This window comes from Pezoporus occidentalis, unplaced genomic scaffold (genome assembly GCF_034315485.1).
Source record: "Pezoporus occidentalis ecotype Australia unplaced genomic scaffold, CSIRO_AGI_Poc_V1 ctg131, whole genome shotgun sequence".
Classification (NCBI taxonomy): domain Eukaryota; kingdom Metazoa; phylum Chordata; class Aves; order Psittaciformes; family Psittacidae; genus Pezoporus; species Pezoporus occidentalis.
The window spans coordinates 806,880-828,358 of record NW_026913115.1 but is presented as its reverse complement, the minus strand read 5'-3'; the positions used below and the strand labels follow the sequence as shown (position 1 = coordinate 828,358).

The 21,479-nt window shown below is 39.4% G+C and overlaps 1 protein-coding gene across 3 annotated transcripts in view; it reads right to left on the bottom strand.

Annotated features, from left to right (window-relative positions):
• PIK3C2A (phosphatidylinositol-4-phosphate 3-kinase catalytic subunit type 2 alpha) overlaps positions 1-14,374 on the bottom strand; it is a 53,673-nt gene extending 39,299 nt beyond the window's left edge. For all 3 annotated transcript variants that reach the window (XM_062608879.1, XM_062608881.1, XM_062608880.1), the window contains exons 1-2: positions 14,254-14,374; positions 1,414-2,587 (exon numbers count right to left, since the gene is read on the bottom strand). In XM_062608879.1, the coding sequence (XP_062464863.1) occupies positions 1,414-2,523 (1,110 nt within the window). In that variant the 5' untranslated portion in view covers positions 2,524-2,587; positions 14,254-14,374. The remainder of the gene's footprint in view (positions 1-1,413; positions 2,588-14,253) is intronic.
• Positions 14,375-21,479: the final 7,105 nt, after the last annotated feature.

Genomic DNA, 21,479 nt, shown 5'->3' with positions numbered 1-21,479 from the left:
AAAGGAAAAAACCCTCCCCATTTTTTTTGGGGGGAGGGGAGAATAAAGTAGCAGTTTAGAAACTATCCTTGACTGATAACAGTTGGGTTTTTCGAATAGCATGTTCTAAGTCTGTTAAAAACACCTACGAAGACAACAGCTAAGATTCAAAATACATAGTCCAAAGTCTTAGAGGCAAACAAATCTTTTACTTACCCCTCCCCCCCCAACCGATTTCTACAAGTACAGTTTTTTTCTGCTACTATCACCCTTGCCAGGATGGTGACTTTTCCACTGAAGACTTCTTCTTCAGTCTTTGTACTCTTTCTACCAATAAATAAAATTACAAAAGTATTCATAATCACTTTCTAGTGAGGTGACTAATATTTTAAAAATAATGTCTTCTTCTATGATGCAATTATCATAGAAAGAATTTAAAAACACAGGAAAAGTTAAATAACCTACAGTCACTTACTGGACTGTAGCGTGGAAGCACCTATGGAGGGATAATTAGCCAGGTGAGACTGATATTGATCATCTGCTGTACAGTTTAGCCTTGATACAAACTGCATATACTCAGTTTCCAAAAGATGAGTCTCATAACTAAAGCCTCTGTTGATATTTTTGTATTGAAAGTTTGATGGAAGTGATCCTGATCCCAGAAAAAAAATCCCCCTTTTGTTCTGCCCCAGAGAAGGTACCCTTTTGCCTTTGTGCCCAACCACAAAGACAGCTTTCCATCTTCCAGAACAGAAGTACAGGGTTTCTGACCCAACAGGCATCCCACCTTCCAGGACAGTATAACCAAAAGATTAGACTATGATCTCTCTACATTTCTACACAGAAGGAAAGTTTTCTTAATACAAAAGAGAATTACAGTGGTTCTGTGAAATACTGCAAATGATGCTGAGAAAGCAGAAAAATTTTGACTATGCCACCTTTCTATTCTAACTGTTGGGGTTTTTTTTTGTTGTTTTCTTAATAAAAGCTGACAGGCTCAAATGTAAGGCAAATTTTTTTTTTCCAAAATCTGAGATAAAGGCTGCCCAAGATAAAGCTTTCAGTGTCTAACTTGCCACCTGTTTCGTAGTATCATATGAGCTCATTGCTTTAAATGTTTATTAATATGATTTAAATATTTAATTGTTCTAAAGATTATTTTCTTTTCTTTTTGTGGAGTACTGAAAAACAGCAATTTCCTCAGTATCTGTGGAAAGATTACACAAGGCCAGAGGTATTTTGAGATTCCATTCGGTACCAACATACAATTTTCTGAATATCACTACTACATGCATATGCCAGTAACACCATTTTATCTGGACACTGCTCAAGCCAAGCAGTATTTAACAAACAAATCCAAACCTTGAAGTGTCTTTAAATACTATGATTATTCTTTACTACTACACTGGAATTTAAAAATGCTGATTTACATACCTGTGATGTTTGGCCCTGAAACTTTGCAAGCTGAGTTGTTCGCACATTTAAGGACTGGCTCCTTGTAACTGTTGCTCCAGCAGATTTACCATTAACTTTTCGTTCCAGATGACAAGTAACTAACAGCTTTTCTTCTAAGAGCACGGCATCCCATGGATCTTCAGCAGCCATACTTGAAGCCTTATCTCCATCATTCTCTGCCTTATTTAAAGTCTCCACACCATCCACTTTTGGTTTACTTAGGGGATCCAAATCTAACCAGTCAAATTTACTCACGTCCCCACAGTTTTCCGAGGCTGGTAGGTTAGAAACTGCAGAATTTATAGCAGTCATTTCTAGGTCTGTGCCTGACTTGCCATTTTTCAAGAATTCTGATGTGCTTGCAATTTTGTCAAATACTTGTGCCATTTCTGGTGTAAGTACTGGAGGATATATAGGTAGGCTTCCCTGTGGATGGAAAGGTGTAATAGCTGCCAATGGGTATGAAATGTATTGCGACTGTCTTGGAAGACCAATGTAAACAGGCTCTCTAGAGTGACAGGAGGACATACTTGGATGGAATCCATTATGAAATACACCAGTTTGTTTTGTGTAAGAAGCTGAGGGGTAAATAGGAGGTAAAGTGCATGTCACAGGTGCTGGTATCCCAGGCATCCACTGTCTTCTCTGACCTGTAGGCCCAAGATAAAATTGCGAAGACACAGATGGGCTCAAAATAGGACTTTCTGGTAACACAGGTACTTTACAAGATTCAAAGCTGTCATCCAGCAGCAGTTTCTCTAGTTCAGCATGAGTAAGTTTTTCTATGTCTATGGTACTAAGTTTATCTTCCATGCCCTTGGCATCAGACTCTGGAAACACCATGAGATCATGGTCCTGTTTGTTATGAGTCTGTGCTTTTTGTTTGGTGCTGCTTAAGGAATGAAAAGTTTGTCTGTTACCAGTTACACCTCTTTCTTTCTGCATCTTAGCTAACGCCTCAGCTTCCATCTGCAATGCCTCCTCTTTGTCCACATCTTTTGACCTTGAGGCTGCCAAAGGTGGGGATGAGCGCTGTTTAAATCCATTGCTACTGGATATCTGGGCCATACTGCAAGAGCAGATGTCCATTTACAGAAGAACACTTCCCTTGTACTGGTTGTCGACCCTTGGCTTCGGAATAGATCTAGCAGATCTGGAAAGGAAATAAAACATTAGAAAAGCAAAAAAGTCAGATGTGGAAAACTGTAAGTCACACATCACCAACTGACAAGGTTGCACATGTCCTTCGGAAATTCAGGACAGAAAATTTTAGAGACCAACTGTTTTCTGAAGGGAGGGATAACGTGTCAGACTTAAAAGGAGAAGCCACAAAATTAATTTCAGTGTCTTTAAACTATGCAAGACCCATTTCTTTTTCTTACTACTTACCAGTAAGTAAACACTCGTTTTCTTTTTGTACCACTAAACAGGAGACACAGAAAAGCTAGTCAGATACCTGTCTTCAAATTTGAGCAATTCTGCACACCTAGCTAGGCTCAATCTCAGAAGCAGAAATCTTTCTAAAGCATTGATAAAGTACATTATTGAGAGGACTTCCAGATTACTTCAATATATCACAAAACCAGTTGACCTATCAAACTGCTGTAACATGATTATGATGGTCATAGTGATGCTGCATGACCTCCCTTCCTTTTGGAACACTTGATTGTACTTCACCCTCCTAAGAGAAATAATGCTTATGAAATTGTATTTCTTGGAGAAGCAAAATAAGCAATTTAAGTACAGCTGCGCATTAAGTAATCCCTTTAAGAGCCACGTAAAGGAAGTGTCATTCACTACTAGGTAAGGGAAGAAACTGACAGGTAACTTTTACTAAAGAACACCACCAAGAAAATGACATCTTGCATTCTCTAATTCCAGTCTTGTGTTCAGTATACTATTATACAACTCCCTATATCTATGCCTTTTATTAAAATAATCTTACAAGAGATTTCCACAAGAGCTATGTTATTTTTCAGTATTATTTCTACTTTATTCTACAGTTTTCACACACAGTCAGGTTATAGGAGAGTCCGGGAGATAAGATGTCTTCCAGCAACAGCTAGTATGCATACCAAGCAGCAAGATAAAAATCATGAATAATGAGTTTCTGCTAGGAGAGTTACATAAACAGCAATCCTCATTAAAACACAGTTTCACTGAACTAGATGAGCCCTTTAGATGTAAATTGTCATAGGTTTAAGTAATGCAGCAGTCTATAAGAGTTCTCTGCAGCAAATAATGTAGATAACTCAAAAGTCTGTCTTTATTACTATTCACACCCATTAGCAGGGGTTTATTTTCTAGTTCCATCCCCCATCCACCCACTTGAATGAGACCAGAGATACATGCTTTAAATGAATCAACTGTATTTCTGTGGACTCACCAGAGACAGCAAGATTTCTAACAGATTTCTAACCCATTCTTTAAATTCCTTAAGACTCTGGCCAAGCTTTTGTTTTATCTACTTCACTTCAGAGGCTTATACTGTGAAGGACAGACTATAAGAGGTTCTACACATTTCAGCTAAGTCTGAAAATATAAATTCAGGTGAAACCCTTTATAAAGCAAGATTAAACCAGAATTGATGTTACAGGTACCAGATAAAATTTAAATGAAAGAGGGTGTCTTCAGAAAGACTGAAAGAGTGACAGACTAATCAAGTTATAAAACCCTGAAAACCATTCAATTAAAGTCCTGGGGAATAAAGCCTTAAGGAGGAGCTTAAGGATGCATTACTAGTATGTATCCATTCTGTGAGATAATTATATTCAACATGGATGACGTCTACAGAAAAGAGGAGACACCAGACCTTTTTCAATACAAAATATTAAGCTGCAGAGTTTGACATTCACTAAAGCCACAACTATTTCCATTAGGAAGAAGTCCTGTCCTACCTACTGCTTACTTGCATAGCTGACTGTTGAACCTGATCAGAGAACTTATTTAAAAAAAATAAAAAACAGAATAAAAAACAAAAACAAACCAGAAAAAAAACCAACACTAAAACCCAAACCCAAAACTTTTTTGCTGAGCTCTTTTATAGACAGTGCATTACCCTCATCCCATTTACAGCACAGTTGTGGCCTTCAGTGGCGTTCAGTTACTTGTCATCCTCCTGCTAGCAGGACAGTCATTCTCAATCTTCTCCTAAAGATGTACAGAGGATTTTGTAGATGGTCTAAGCTTACCAGCCACAGATAACATCCTAATGAGAAGCCCGATATACTTTACACCAACTGCTCAGACTGCCTAGATATCCAAGAAGGCTTTAATCTCCTTATTAACTTACAGCTAGTTAAAATTACTATGTCAAATTTTCAGATGCAAGAACACCCTGACTTAAGAAGTCCTCTCAATAATTGCTACTTGGCTTTTCTAAGCAGCAGCAGAAGCATAGAGTAAGTGCAGTTTTCACAGTCTGCTGTTGCCTAACGATTCTAAATAGCAGGATTTTTTCCTGTATTTTATTAAAAAAACTTAAATAGGATCATATTTTCTGAGATTACTCAGAACTGTCTGAGCTACAACTCTGAAAATTACCAATACATTCTGGTACTGCTTGATAATTACAGCAGCAAGTGATTCTTTTTGAAGAAAAAATTTCAAGATTACATGGCCTTCAAACAGCAGCTCTGGCTTCTTAAAAAAGCAGGAAGCCTTATTTTTCTGCTGAAATTGACAGCTTTGATCTCCATACTCGCCAAGCAGTCTCCTAATCACAGTAAGTCACTGTCCCACAGTCACAACTGCAGATAAAGGTACATTCCTTAACACCCAAACATGGTGCACAGCTACTGCAGCACTTCCATTTGTAACATAGAGACAATCCCAATCACTCAAGAACTGCTTATTTTACAGTTTCACATTCGTGTGGCATTTTTGTCAGTGTCTGACTGCACACTTGCACTGACAAATCCAGTGACTTCTAGTATTCAAGACAGCAGAATATTATCAGCAGTTATCTGAAAAGTTGAATTTTATTTTTATTTTTGCAAGACAGTCTCACACACTCAATTTGATCCCTGTAGTTAAGTCATGTCCTTAGGAAACGTCTAAAACCAAACCAGTGTATAAATCTGTTAAATTTGATAAACAGTCTGCGGTTTTCAAACAGTTTGAAGTTAAAAACTAATAAATTCTGAAAAAAATTGCAATAGTTTTAGCAAAACTTTATCCTACATGCTGGTTTTAAGCAGTAAATTCATGTGATAAAACATAAGAAAAGCTCGCTAGGCATAATCATGACTAAAACAAAGACAGATCTTCTTTTAAATGCTAACTACACTGCCTCACAGTTAACATTTTCACACAAGTTTAGCTTCACTTTGAACTTCTGCCTTTGTAGCCATCTTAAGTTCAAAGGCTGAGCAGAATTTAAACTTCTCCAACATTTACAAAGAGAAAAGCAAACTCCATTTGAACCATCTATCAGCAGGGAACTCCTCTCCAACACTTGGAAGCAAATGTTTCAATGCAAATCCCAGAAACAAGAAAACCAGATACCTGAACCATTTCTGACCATACCTTAGGAATTCACCAGAAGTTTCTCACAACTGGAGTTCATTGGAAGACCTAGAAACAATCCTCAGAGAGTCAGGATTGTTTTTATCTCAACTGCTACATACTATTTTAAGTAATAATCAGTTTTCAGCTGTCAATCAGTTCACCTTCAAGAGCACAACTCAGCACTCTCCGAACACTTAAAGAATGCAAACACACTTCTTCCCTAAATTTGAGATTAAATTGACACATTCATACTTTGTATAAATCCAGCATATTTACGCTTCCCTAGCAGTAACTCACCAACACTGCCTGCTTCATTTAAAAACAGGTCTAAAAATATCAACCACCTGATTTATCTACTGCCTTGACAAAAAATAACCTGCCTCTTGCAGTGAGACTTAGTTACCTTTAAGCAATATTTTCTTGAAGTATTTGACCAGATGCGGTCAGACATCAGCCTGCAGACCTTCTCTGGCTCCAGTCTAGCAGTTTCCCTAAAAGCAATGCTTCCTTGGTGGGAATTTTGAATAAATGCGATTAGAGTCTAAAGACAATTTGCTCAGTCAAGTACCTGTGTACTGCCAAGTAATTTTATTTCAGCATTATTCATTATTTCAAAAGAATAAAATGTTCTTTAAAAATGCAGCAACAAAACTTTAATAATATCAAGAACAAAGAAAAAGAATAGATGCCTGACCATCTCTTTCAGATTAAACCCTTTATATGGAATGGACATTAATGTCAAACCAGATTTTCACTTGCAGAGGCTTACATAAAAATTAAGTATATTTACATATGCACTAATTTAGCAAATTGAACCATGGAGAAATTTATTTCTAATAAGAAATTTACAGGGTTTTGGTAAAAAACTTCAGGAGAATCAATACAGGATATTATGCCTCTACCAGGACAATGACTCCCAGAATCTAAATCAGTTTTCTATCTTAATGAATAAGCAATGACTTTATTAGAAATAAATCCCGTTACCTTAAGCAGAAGTAATCTCACCATCTGCTCACATACACTTTGACATTCTTCCCTACTTAAGAGGAGTCGCACAATAATTTTCTACTAAAAAAAACCAAACCCAAACAAAAAACAAACCCAAGACTTTCAACATTCTATTTATAATTTGTTCTAGAGCTAAACAAGCACAGAACATACTATTTGGTAATTCATTCTTAAGAAATACTTTCTAGTTATCACAAATCAGTGCACATAAATTCTCTAGAGCCCAAGCACTAAATACAGAAGCAATCATAACAAGTCAGACCATTTCCTGCATTCCTTACAAAGTAAAGCCCTGACATATAGTAGCCAGAGCTGCCTCAAAGCAAGTGTAATTTTCACAATAACTTCATGGTTATTTTGCCATTAATAAATAAACAAATAAATATTTGAGGGTATTTGAGGTGTTTGCATAACACTGAATAATAGTAACTTAGTAACTAAAAAATCCTGCCGGCATACCAGAGACAGTAGCAGTTTTGTAGGATACCAGGGAAAAACTTCGCAAAGTAAGACGACAGTAATATACCATGGAAAGTACTAATCGTCTGGAAAGGAATTCATAGCAAGACATTTGCTACAGCAGGAAAACTCCTTAGCAAGAAAAACACAAAAACTTTGATGTTCAAAAACCCTCTCTGCCAAATGCATTCAGATTGTAGCAATCTGCGAAACAACTGAACAGATACTTCAAGAAGTCATGTAATGAGTAAGTCCATTATTTTTTTAATACACTGTTAGGTTTAACTTGGAAGTTTTTCAAAAACATGTACATAAGTAGTCCTGAAAGACTAGTGGTTTAGGTATATAGTTCTATTATACTATCTTTCCACTAAAAACTCAGTAGGTTCTTTAATCCAGTCACTTCAGCAAAATTAGAAAGTGTCCCCTTACAGGTGAGATTAACAAAGTTAACCCACACATCAAATTATTTCATTTTGTGTCATACCTACAGAAAATTCAAAGCCAATTTCATTAGCTGAAGTACAGGTGCAATTCTTAATTGGGCACAATTAAGAACCAGCACTCATTTCTGTTTTGCTCAAATCATTCATCTAGTAAATACTTAAGCAGCTGTATCAAGAATAGGAACTGCATCTCAACTTCGATTTTGAAATTTCATTTACATCTAAAAAGTACATTTTGATCATAAAACCTCTGAACTTGACAACTAGGTAAGAACAGGCTGCTCCCAGTACTAGAACAGGAAGCATTCAGGAATGCTTCAAGGTCTTTCAATATAGGCAACAAATTCCATGAAAAATCCAGTCTCAGCTGTTTCAGTATGTCTGAAACCATTTATCAACTCTTAACTATTTTTTCATCCAGAACAGTGTGCAAAAGACTGTTATTAGATATGGCATACCTTGTAAGTGTAGAATCTTTAATTTTTTTGCTCAGTGTGCCGAGATAAAGGGTGGAAACATCTGTCCTGATGTCCCAAATCTTTGTGTAGGCAGCTACAGTTACCTACAGATCATGTTTTCCATTGCCATCAAGTACTCTTCCCTCCTTGAATCAGCGGTTTGCACCATTAGCCTCTGCAAGCCACTCCACCAGTAGGTGTGGATACAAAACTATTTGGTACAGTATGTTTGCAAGCTTCTTCAGCATATTTGTACTGTCACACTCCTCCTTCCCAAATTTTGCATCCAATCATGACTTCATTTAAGTTTGCTGAAGAGACAGGAGTCTTAAAGATAAGGAAATTCTGTAAGTTTCATGAAAACAAGCAACCCAACGTTGCCAAGAACCCACAAGAAAGCAGTAGAATGAGGTTTTTATGTTACCAGACAACATGGATTTATTATCAGGATAATCCTTATAAATGCTTGAATCATGACAAGAAGTCCTTAAAGCCAATCAGCCAAATCAACAAGAAACTTGACAGCAGTTTCATCAGATGTAAAACTACTCACCAACTTTTGCATCTCTATTTCTCCCCATTTTGTTCTCAGCTCTCTAACAGCATATCCGCAATTCTGTTCCTGCCCAGCATTTTCTGGATGAAGATACTAGAAAAAGCAATAATAAAGCTGATGGCATCCCAGGCTGTTTCACTCTGATGCACTTGGCCAAGATAGTTTTCTTTTCCATGCCTTACAGCCAAACCTATTTCCAGCATTGTTTGACAAAGGCTAAGAATTTTAGTTCTGTTGCAATGTTTCTACTTAAGGATAATGCTTTCATATCCTAGAATCATAGAATCAACTGGGTTGGAAAAGACCTTTATGACTCCTTCTGTTGCAAAAGTTTGCTTTTAAAAACTTTTACTAGTTCTCTTGCTTTTGAGCAACCTCTAAAGTTGTGTTTTTCTCCAGGAGTCACACTTTTTGCCCCCAATCCTCTTTTCAAAGGGTACTTCAAAACACCCACACAATACAAAACGTTCCACACAAAATCAACATTAGGTACTGGTTTAGGGTTTGAGTTTGGTTGGGGTTTTTTGTTGGTGGGGTATTTTTGTTGTTTTTTTTTGTTTTTTGTTTTGTTTTCTTTTTAAGTAATGCCATTGCCCCAAATATTTTGATTCCCCAGCTGAGTAATTTGCATAGTAATCCATGATTTGCAAAATAATTTTACTCTGGAATATCACTTTCACGGAAAACTTAAGACTGGAAGGGGCCTCGGCGGGGGGGGCTCTAGTTCCACTACCTGCTCAAAGCAGGGTCAGCTATGAGAAGGTGACATGGGTGCTCAGGGCTTTAAGCAGACAGCAACACTGCAGATATTTCAGTCATTCACATAGCACAGGCCTGATCACAGTAGAGCATGACAGATTACCTGGAGCATCTATCTATACTACTACTTCCACTAATCCCAATAGTAGTACTAAGCAGAAGGTAGACAACATTTTAAACTACATATTCAGTTCAATTAAAAAAAAGAAAATATAGACAGCATCTAAAGCATGGAGAGAACAGGGAAAAGAGCAAAGAAACATTTGTGCCATCTACTTTAATTACGCAAATAGAGATGCCCAAGCACCTTCCATATAGTTTTATAGCATTCTACAAAATAAACAGAAAACCATGGTAAAACCCCAAGTTTTCTCAAGTTCCATGCCTGAAATAAGCCCTGCAAATATCCTCCTAACATCACAAAGCGTTCAAAATGCAACAGAATGCAGGAAGTTCATGATGCAATGTACAGTGCTATTAACACAGGGAGATGAAAACAACCCTCCCCCACAAAGATCCTGTTCTACTCCCTGTGTAGCAGTGCACAGTATATACCTTCAACAAAACATAAATCAAAACCACTAGAGGCAAAGGGAGAGAAAACCATGTCACCACAGCTCCATCCCAGATTTAACTCTGTATCACTGTATTAGTATCAACCTACCAGTCTAACCAAATGCAATTCTGCTGCAGTAGCCGAATTATTTCTACCACTTGTTTCAGCATACGAGTTTCCCCTCAGATAGGAAACTTGCACAGTTTCAGTTATAATCAGCAGATGCTTATTCACAAACCTAGTATTTAATAAACTATTATGCAGAATTGTTGATTGACAGGACAACTTACTACTTACATGTACCTTTTTCCTTTATATATCAGAAAATACTAAACGTTCATTGGACCTATTGAATCAGTGATTACTTTGTTGTTTTGGTTTTGTTTTTTTTTTTTTAAACACTGCACTGGTAGAGAACTGAACAGGATGGCTGACTCAGTCAGACCAAAGGTTCCATCACATTCTTAACTTGCCTCTGAGGGTGGCTTCAGAAACGTAAATGGAAAAAAGCTAAACCAAGGCAAGCATGTAATGGCACTTCCTCAAAATACTCTTCTAGTCTCCACTAATTTGCCACTCAAGTACTTCCTGAATCCTGAGGTAACTTCTCTAATGTTAAAGACCATGATGGAATTTTTTTCCCTCCAGGAATTTGTCCAGCTGCATGCTGAACTCATGTAAACCTTGTAACTCACCACCCTCTGCTTTTCTGCTGTGACTACAATCTAAATAGACTACCTTATCAGCTATCAATGACCCATTCTCCATGTGTTCTCCTGTAACTACTAACATCAACTATAATATTGAAACCTGCACGCTACAAAATCCATATGGACCAAATTATTTCTCCTAGGTCAGCATGCAGTAACCAGCCTCTGAAGAGAAAGATCTGAACTAGTGGCATACTCTTTAACGCAAATACCATGAGGTCCTCGTAACACTACATGCTACAAGTTTCCACTTATGGTTGGTTTTTTGTAAGCTATGTTTTGCTTATAACTGTAATGCCACCCCTGAAAATTACAAGCTACATGTAATACACCAACACACCTTTCTCTACTTCAGTTTCTTCAATGAAAGTACTCTGAAGTGACCACCATTTGTAACAAACAAAACTTACTCTAAGTAAATCACTTCATGATGCATTTCTAACGTATAGATCACAGTAATGTTTCTCATAACATTTTTTTTTATGTGATCTTTGAGGAAAAATATTCTAAATCTTATCTAGATGAAGTTTATCATTACTGGCATACTTTGAAACATTTCCTCCTTTGCTTACTTGTCCAGCCTGGAAACAACTCCTGCATTCTTCCGCAAGAACTGACATCACAGCGATCTTCTCATATACAAAGGGGCGGGATGAATGCTGTATTTGATGACGGATGTTACTGACCACTGATAAAAACTGAACTCTGGTTCTGTTAAGTAATTACACATCCACATCTTCTACTTAAAATAGAAGAGTATGTTTACAGTTACACTTCCACAAAGCAAACAAGTTACATTGTGCCATACTCCCTCATTTTTAAGTTTGTTGTACTATTCTAAAAATAAGTAAGTAAACACCACAGTAATTTCTGCACCAGCTGCAGACACTAGAAGGCAGTACTTCAAAAATAAAAAACAGAAGATCATTATTTGAACATCATTAAGGCTGACCTTAAAACACATACTACATGTTATGAATTCTAGTTGTGACACTTATGCTAATAGTGTCCTACTTATCAATGTTTACTGCAATTTTTAAAGCTTCCATATGATTGCCTTAAGATTGTTCATGACTACATATACACAATGCACAATCCTGTTCTAATAAAATTCAGCCCTAGCATTCATTTCTCTGGAAAACCCCATACTGCTCTGGTTTTGGCAGCACATGAAAGCCTGAAACAACAGCAAAACAAAAACCAAAACATCATCTCAGCATTTTTATTTTACAAGCAATGTTTGAATTTCAGTTTCTTCACCTAGATCACAGATATAATAGCAGCACTGGATAAGAAACATCAGCAGTTTCAAGTTAACTGAGTTTGAGAAGAAACAAACAGAGGAACATAAATTCAGAAAAGATTTTTTTTTACTTGACATTTTTAGATGAATCACTTTCTACTTAAGGCATTCAATTTCCTTTGTTGCAATGTAGAGAATTATTCAAAAATGATAAAAATAACTAAGTCATCAATTTATATGCACTGATAATCTATACTGACGAACCTTTGAGTTCTTAAGGATGACAATAATACTCCTGAATGAAAGAGGAACCTCAAATACGTAAATCAGGATTAGTATTGTACTGTACTTAAACAGGAAAAATCTATTTTATTAAATCAATCAAAATTTTAAGTCTTTCTTGAATCTATGTATTTTTTACCAACAAGCATCTTTATGTAAAAAATTGTTCAAATACAACACAACATTTAAGAAGGTGGGCCTAAATAATTTATTACTTGTTTGGTTTGTAGCTCTCCCCCCTCAACAAAAGGCCATTTAACTTCAAATATTTGTTACTTCTCCCTGTGCTTTCTCCCACTGCTGTTATCTTTTATGCAACTTCCTTTCACTGTCTATTTATTATTACTAATTTTGCTTCAACTTTTTGTGTTTGGGTTTTTTTGTTTTGTTTTTTTTTCAACTGAAAGCTAGTGGGCATTATAGTCACTCCTCCCCTCAGCCCCCAAAGGCGGTGAGCCAAGTTTAAACAACTTCTCTTCCTCACAGATGTGTAAGTTTTTTCCAGGCCTGCTCTTAGTCTTGGGGGAATGAGGGACACAACTGCTTTGAAAGCTAACAAAACCAACTAACAAAATACTTTTGTCTGCCAGATTTCATTACCCCTGCCTTACTTCTGCTTCCCCTTTGATTCTTCATAAATCATCCATCATCACCACTCTTGTACACAGTTTGTATTCTAAGCAGGTATTGCACAACATGTTTTACAACCATCACACGTTTTCTTAAGCTTTCAGTTCCCTTCTCAAGCAGATTTGCATTAAATAGGCAAAGCTGTAATTTTAAACTTCTGCATCTCTCCCCTATCCCAAATCAGTTTGTCTATGCTCTAGGACCACGTTTGTAATAACACAATGACAGGGAAAGGCGTCAGAGTTTTCCTGTTCTTTGAGTACATCTTACTACCATACTCTCTTTCCCCAAGAACATTATAGCTGTTAGTGGGAGGTTACTTTTGCTAACAAAGATGCAGGTATATCTTTATTTTACTGCACTGACGCAGAATAGTAAACTCGATCACGTTAGGAACAATAAGTCAGCTTCCTTGTACTACTAAAATCTGAAAAGCTCCCAGAGGAAGATGCAGAGCTGTTGAAGGATCAGCTTTGTCAACAGCCAGCTTCTCTGGAACCACTGTAACGCACCGACCCATAGTTACCTAAACCACGCAAAAAGCCAGCAAGAAATAGAAAAAAAAGGAAATGTAAACCTGGCGGGTCAATGCAGAGACAGCCAAGGTCCCCCCCGCTGCAAGGCGAGCACTCAGGCTCCCGAAAACCTTCCCAAAGCGCCTCCTGCTCAGCACCAGGTAACAAGTACTGGCCAACCTCGGAGACTTCACCCTCGGGTACAGAAAGCATGTCTGATAGTCGGAGTGCTACGAACCGGAGCAGCTCCTCAGGACGTCCGGGACTCACCGCTCTAAATACAGCGGGCAGCCGATGAACTACCAGAAGCGGGCAGCACCGCCACCACCTCACCGGAGCCCGCAATGGGACGAAGCGGCGGGGATAGGCTGTGTGGATAGCGCTAACACCGGCCCCTGCCCACCCGCCGCCAAACGAGCCCCAGGCCCCGGCGCTCGCAGGTGCCGGCCCGGCAGCGCGGGGGACACCGGCTGGGCCCAGAGCTGCGCCGAGGCCGGGCCAGCCGCGGGCAGCACCCGGAGGCAGAGAGTCGCGTTGCGACGACCCCTGAGGGAGAAGAGCGAACCGAGGCGGGGGGGGGGGGGGGGGGGGGGGGCAAGCGGGCACCGGTGGTAGAGAAGGACAGGACCGGGGAGGCGGGAGCAGAGCCCCGTCCCGGCGACCAGCGGCGGAGGCTCCCCGCGCCTACCTCGCAGCGCCGCCGCCCCGCGGGAACGGGCATTTCCCTTCGTGCTTCCTGCCTGCCTCCCGCCACCGAGAGCGCGCCACCGTGCAGACTACCCCCGCCCGCCCCTCAGCCACCTCCGCCGCCGTGTGCTCACTTCCGGCTCGTGGCGCGGCCGCGGGGCGGGACGCAGCCCCGAGGAGAGGGGCGGGGCGGGATGCGGCGCGGCGCCGGACCCTGCCCCGGGCGTCTGGCGGGAGCTGCTCCACCTGTGCCTGTTGTCGGTTTTCTGAAGCTAGTGGAGTATGTTGCACAGCTTGGCCGGCAACCCCGGTACATCCCCCACGCACCCCCGCCGAGGAATCGGGCCAGGAACGGCCGCGCAGCCCGGCTGTAACAGTCGCTGCTGTGTCGGCCGGGCCCCTTTGGCCACGACGGCGCGGGCTGGGTGGCCCTGAGGTGACTCTCCGTCATTTCCTCCCCTTATCGCCCCATCTCCGTAAGAATGCTCGGCATGACTGGAAGCTTGCACAACGCACCGAAAATGTCCGTCTGGGAGGCTGGGGCAGAGCTGCGGACACAATGAACTTTCCCGCCAGCGCCGGCCGCGGAGGAAGGGTGCTGCCCCTGCCTGCAAGAGCGGAAAGGCACTGGGGAAGAGGCCGAGAAGCGACGCCTGGGAAACGGGGGTGTCCCGGAGAACATGGGGTTCGGTTCCAGAAGGAAATACTTCAATCATTTGCCAGTTGACGACGCCAGTGGTTTGGAACAACGTGTTCCGCTGAACAGAATTTTGCTTAATTTAACTTCAAAACCGACTTCACCAGCCCCAGAAGATTCCTATTGTCAACTCCTGACATACCATCTTCAAAAAGACAATATTTTGGTTTGACCTTCACAATAGCTACAAAAAAAAATGCTTTGAGTATGCTCAGTATTGCTTGTGGGATTTTATACAAAGTTTAGACAATAGGCCCTTCATAAGATCAAATTAAAAGTTGTAATGGGCATTTAAAAGTAACAATACCATCTTGAATGTACATGCAAACGAGTTCCAGAGAGAATAAGTTAATATTCCATCCATTCATGGAATACTACTTAAAATAATCAAAGAATTCAGTTTATGTCTAGTGGTGTTCAGCATTTGTAGCATACCAGAGTTCACAGAATACAAAATGCTTAATGAAGCATAGAAAACACGTGAAAAAGTGCCAGTTTAGCAGCAATATAAATGAAATAATAAAAACAACTCATGAATACATTGCTGGCAGTAACATTTTCTGTGTGATTGTGTAGAACCCCCACCATTTTAGCATCTAAGAATTTTCTCTGAGATAAATCTTGACCTAGCCCCATTCAGGTCAATGAAAGCCCTTGCAGGTGACTTCAGTGAGAGCAAAATGGAGACAGAAGGCTGACACAAAACCTGTTCCTGTGGAACTATCACAGGTGTGATTCTTTAACTATACAGATTTAAGAAGTTACCAGAGTTCTTACTACCCTTGTGATCCAAGACATCAAGATTTTTTTCAGGCTGTCAGTTATAAGAGGAGAAATCAATCCTTTCTAACGCCACTGCAGTATTGACAATAAGTCAGTTCTGCTTCAGTTTTGAACACAGGATAGTGCATCAGTAGAAGATGTATACTTTGTTCTCAAGGTCCACATTTCTTTCCAGACTGTCCAAATGCACCGTCTTTTTGGATTGCCCTTCAGATTTTTTTTTGTCCTGGCAGCCAAATCTGCTGGCTACCCCTTCTGTTGGGCTCCTGTAGTGATCCTGGCAGGACAGCACTGTATGTGGAGGAGTTAGCAACCCACGTAACAACTACATGTAGGCCTGTGCTGTGCTGCGCTGTACACACAGGCTTCCGATGGCCTTCAGACTCTTCTTGTACCCTGCATGTCTCTTGGCCGAAGGATAAACATTGTGTCCCATTGTAACAGGAGCCTGCAGGCTGCTCCCATCTGGTTCCACAGATTACACCACCTTCACATCCTGGCCTTTATCTAGAAGTGTGAGCACTCTTTCTGTTTGGCAGTAGAAATGATGAACAGAATAGTCTTGTAAGAAAATCCTATAATGACTGACATGGGAAACCTGTTATACAGATGAGGTCTTCAGAGTGTGCTGTGTCTGCTCAATGACATACAGCTGAGGTTTCCTAGCATCTACAGGGGGACATTATCTGTGCTATCTTCTCATATCTTCATAGTGCTGGCAGTTTAAATGGTATCTTGCAGAGGTGGAGTGCCTTTCTTACTGGGTTCCTAATGAACCAGCACCTCCTTGTGCAAAATAATTCCTAGGTATTTGTGCCACTTCCTCTCTTGTACACAATTCACATTAAAGTGCTCTGGATTATGCCTCTGACTCCCTGGCCACAGGATTTAGTCCTGGGACAACCATTTGTCTATGTTTCATCCATCACTAACCAAAGGAGCATTAATCTGCTTAGCCTAAAATAAAAGGCAGCTACAACATCCAACAATTTCAACAAGATCATGACTTTCTGACTCTGACGGATCAATCTCCATTATGTTACATAATATATGACAGCATGACCAGTTCAAATATGAATCATAAAAGTTGAGATAGGAAAGATGATTTGATTCATTCGACATACTGCTGCAGAACTTCAGACTATTTTCAAGCCTGCCTACCAGTACCACAATAATGGTAAGAACCTTCTGTGCCTTCCCTTAGGAATTATTTCCTTATTGTCAGAAAATATTCCTGCTATTCTGCATTTATTTTAATGATTTAAGCCTATCTTTTTAAGCAGTATGTCAGTTTTGCAAAATATTCTAAAGGTACTTTACATTACAAGCTACCTACCACTTTGCTTTTATCACACTGAATATTGTATTCCTTCCTTTGCTTTCACCCCAGTGCTGAAAAGCAGCTGCAACATCAGTGCTTTTGCCTCTGCTTTCATTGTTTTTCAGGTACATTCACATGACATGTATACCAATTGTCACACTCCAGAAGCAGTACCAACCAGTTTTAGAAACAGCACTTATATATCAGATGCCATGTAGCATTCTCCATTTTGCCAGCTGGGCAGGCAAAATAGTTCTGCTTCCAGAGAGAGAACTGCTTGACATTAAAAGTCCAGCTTCTAGGTAAAATGAAACTATCCCTTGGATAGCTGACTCAATGAAGGGAACAATGATATAGCCTGCAGACTTGCTTGTGAATGGATAATTACGAGTTACACATTCCCACATGAAAACATGACATCAGTTTTAAAGTATTTCTTACACAGGAAGTTACTAATATGCCCATGTAAATACAAAGCACAAGGTGTGTGTCTCAGCAGTCTCACTGCCTTACTACTACATAGGTTGTCTGTGATACACTGACCAAATGCTTTCAGGAGACATCTGGTAAAGTTGTATCTTGTTAAAAAAAAAAAAAAAGTGTGTTGCAGATAGACAAGCAGTAAAAATCCATGCAATCTTATTAAGGAACATTTTTGTTAAAATTCAAATAGCATACTATAGGAAAAATAAACATCAGAGAACCTGGTCAAATATTTGAAGAAAGAAAGTGCTGTGCTCCCTACCCCAATACTCAAACTTCACAAAAGACTTCCCACACAACATCTGCAAAAATCAAATCAACTTGTGTAACTAGCTATACTAACACTGGTATTAACTGGGAATATGACAAACTGCAGCTGGCAGATGAGTTTTAAAACAATACTTAGGATACAAGGAAGCATGATGTATATACACAGATGAAAAGGATGGCTACATGTAACAAAGCATAACAAATGTGTTTTGGTGAAGATAATGTGGGAAGTAAAACAACCCAAACAAGCCTAAAAAAAAAAAAAAAAAAGAAAAAAGATCACTTTAAATCCAAAATTTTCTTCTCAGCCTAAAATACATTATGTAAGCCATCCAAATTTAACAGATGCATACCTTAATTTAATTTAACTATTGGAATTGCTACTTGCCTTTAACTAATTGGAAGGAATAAACTTGATGCCTATTGTTAGAGTATCCTTTTTGTGAATGGGAAATTGTTAGTTTAAGCATAGGGATTATTAACGACGTTTCCTCTGACAATAGGAAGATGGAGCACATCATACCAAGGACAAAACCCTCTTTGCAGCTACCATGATGTGTACCAGAACATGGTACTTACTCTGCAGCACATCTGTTCCATGGAAATTCCCGAACATTTGTTCATCAGGGTGGGGACTGCAACATAAGGTTCACCCCCATCCTGCTGATACACTGTCCCTGGCACAGACCACATGCGGGTGTCTAGCTGCCTTGTGGAGTCATCTGGTGGAACAGCATGGCAGGGACTAACAGCTCAGTGGAGTGGGCAACACTGCATTTTGGCCAGGTGTGAGCATCTCGGAGCAGCTCACCTCAGCACCACCGCCCCAGCGCAATCCAGAGAAACCCCATGCAGTTGTTGTAACCGCTGTGGCTATCCTTGTGTGTGTGGTCTTCAAAAGCCTTATGGCCTGTGACTTACATTTACGGAGCAGCTTAGAAACTCATATTTGAAAGAAAAAGCCTTAATTTTAATTATAAAGTACACTAAATCAGACTATGCAGGAAGGGAAAATTATGCATCTAAATTTACAGCTTCAATATTAGGCTCCTCTTCAGGATAGCTACAAGATTCAGTGATGCTTGAATTAAAGGCCAAACAGTTTAAACTTATCTTATGTACATATAAAGAAATCATGTTAAATATACTGAGAAACCATTAGCTTAAGCAGAATAAATACTATGAAAATCTACCAATCCTTGGCTTATCAAGACAGGTAGTTCTAATGTCTTTAAGGTTACTCCTGTTATTTAAAGGCATCAAATTTTAAGAGCTAATTCTGGAAATTTGGTAATTTGTATCAAAATTTCAGCTATAGTTTTTTATTCCTTATAAACTTTTTTTTTTCTCTGAAAACCAGCAGAGGGAGACAGTTTCTTTTTTACTCCTAAAGAAAGCAAAAAAAATTGTGTTACTTCCTCAAAAATATACCTTCAGAATCCAATATAATTTCCTAGATCAGTCCCTCAATGCTTTTTCTTGGTAAGTTTGAACTTTATTATTACTCTTCTTGTTCTGAGTGTTTATTCAAGTTTAAATGGCTCTTGCTTACATCTGCAGATGTTTATTAAACAGTAGGTTGCTATTAATATTTCCTTGTGGATTTCTTTCAGGATGAAAGAGGATATCAGTGTTAGTAACGTGTGAAAGGGAAAAATAGGCCATGGCTATGTTTTTTGTTTCACTGTTATGAAACAGCTTGCATGGGTTTTCAGCATTTGTAAGGTCTACAAAGAGCTCTCAAAATTGATAGTCATTTCAGCTGACTATATGTATGAGTTACCTATTTAAGGCTCAAACGTAAGAAGAAAATTCTGCTCTACAATCAGAAAATGCTGGCGACAGTTTCAAGTACAAGCAAAATCTTTTCTTGAGTCAATTTTTTAGAACCCAGAATGTGTTTCAGTACATGGGAACTCAGGCACTAAAAGCCAAAATACTACAACAGGTCTTGGCACAGAAACTTAGGTATGTCCCAAACAATCTAGGCAACATTCTCTACAAAATTGCATGACAGGGCATACATTTGAAATTCATAACTGATTTTTCATATATAGCCCCATTTTTTCAAAATCAATTATGCCCAGAAGAGCTATTAGAACACGGAACTCAAAACCAGAAAAATTTGTCATTACTTGTTTTGCTGTAAATACTTTGTGATAACTTTTAAATTATTTTTTCATGTAACTTCCTTTCACAGATGGTTTATATGATCAGAGAAGAAATTATAAGAAGTGATTTTTTGATAGGATATGTGCCCTGTGATATGCACAATTTCTATCATTTGAACACCTTAAATAAAATGAAGCTTCTGAACATTCCTAAAATGAAGTGGAAGAGTTTCTTAGAAAACACATGCAGAAACTGCATCAATGCTGCAATATACTCAGGAGGTACCGTGGGATAGTTGTCAGTTCATGGTTTGTTTTGGTAAGGGCTATTAATGGAAGAATGATGCCAGAAAATCCTGAGGGAGAAACTGTGGGCAACAGGATGCGTACCTGGAAATGGCAGTCATTCCTTGGGTAAGGATAATGAGGTAATTGGGAAGACTTCTGGTATTTAAAATCCCAATCATAGCAAGTCATGCTTAATCAGACATCCAAAGGCAGAGAATGACAAAACTTCATACTATTTCATTTGGGTTATCCCATTCAAAGAATTAAAATAAATAAAACAAACCCAGCACTACCAGTAGGAATCTTAAAGCAAGAGACTTCCAAGTGATCTCGTTGGCAGGCTGCTAAGAAAGAGGCTACAGGGTCTTCTTCCAGCTGCCCAGATTTTCTGAAGCTCCATGTAAGATCCAGGCTCTCACCAACAAGATCCAGTATCCAAGTCTAATTCTGTCATGACTCTGACTCTTAATCCTTGTATTTTGTATACAATTTTTTGTAGTTTTCATAGGGGAAGTTAAACACACAACGTGTTTCCTGGAGGACATTTGTAAAACTGGTTCTCAGGTTAAGGGTCAATGATTCAAATTCAACAGATTTTATCTAATGAGTGTACTGGGAAGCAGCAGAATTAATTTAAAATGCTGGAATCCTTGCCAAGACACCTTCATGTAATAAAAACAGTAAATAAGCATCTTCTACGTAGGAATGATAATAGAGTACTAGCACATTATTCAAAGGGATTTATTGCTTGCCTTTGCTGTTTAGATTCATGAGTAGAAAGACACCTGTGCTTGAGGGATGAAACCACATATTGTTTTAATGAAAATGTCCAGCAAAGGGCCACAAGGATTATCAGGGGTCTGGAGCATCTCTCTTATCAGGAGAGATTGCAGGAGATGGGCCTGTTCAGTCTAGAGAAGAAGACTGAGAGGAGATCTCATTAATGCATATAAATATCTCAAAGGTGAGTGCCAGGAAGATGGTGCCAAACTCTTTTCAGTGGTGCCCAGAGACAGGACAAGGAGCAATGGCCATAAACTAAAGCACAACGAGTTTCATCTCAACATGGGGAAGAACTTCTTTGTGTTGAGGGTGGCAGAGCACTGGAACTAGCTGCCCAGAGAGGTTGTGGAGTCTCCCTCTCTGGAGACATTCAAAACCCGCCTGGACGGACTCCTGTGTAACCTGCTCTAGGTGGCCCAGCTCCGGGCAGGGGTTTGGACTAAATCATCTCCAGAGATCCCTTCCAACCCTAATAATTCTGGAATTCTGTG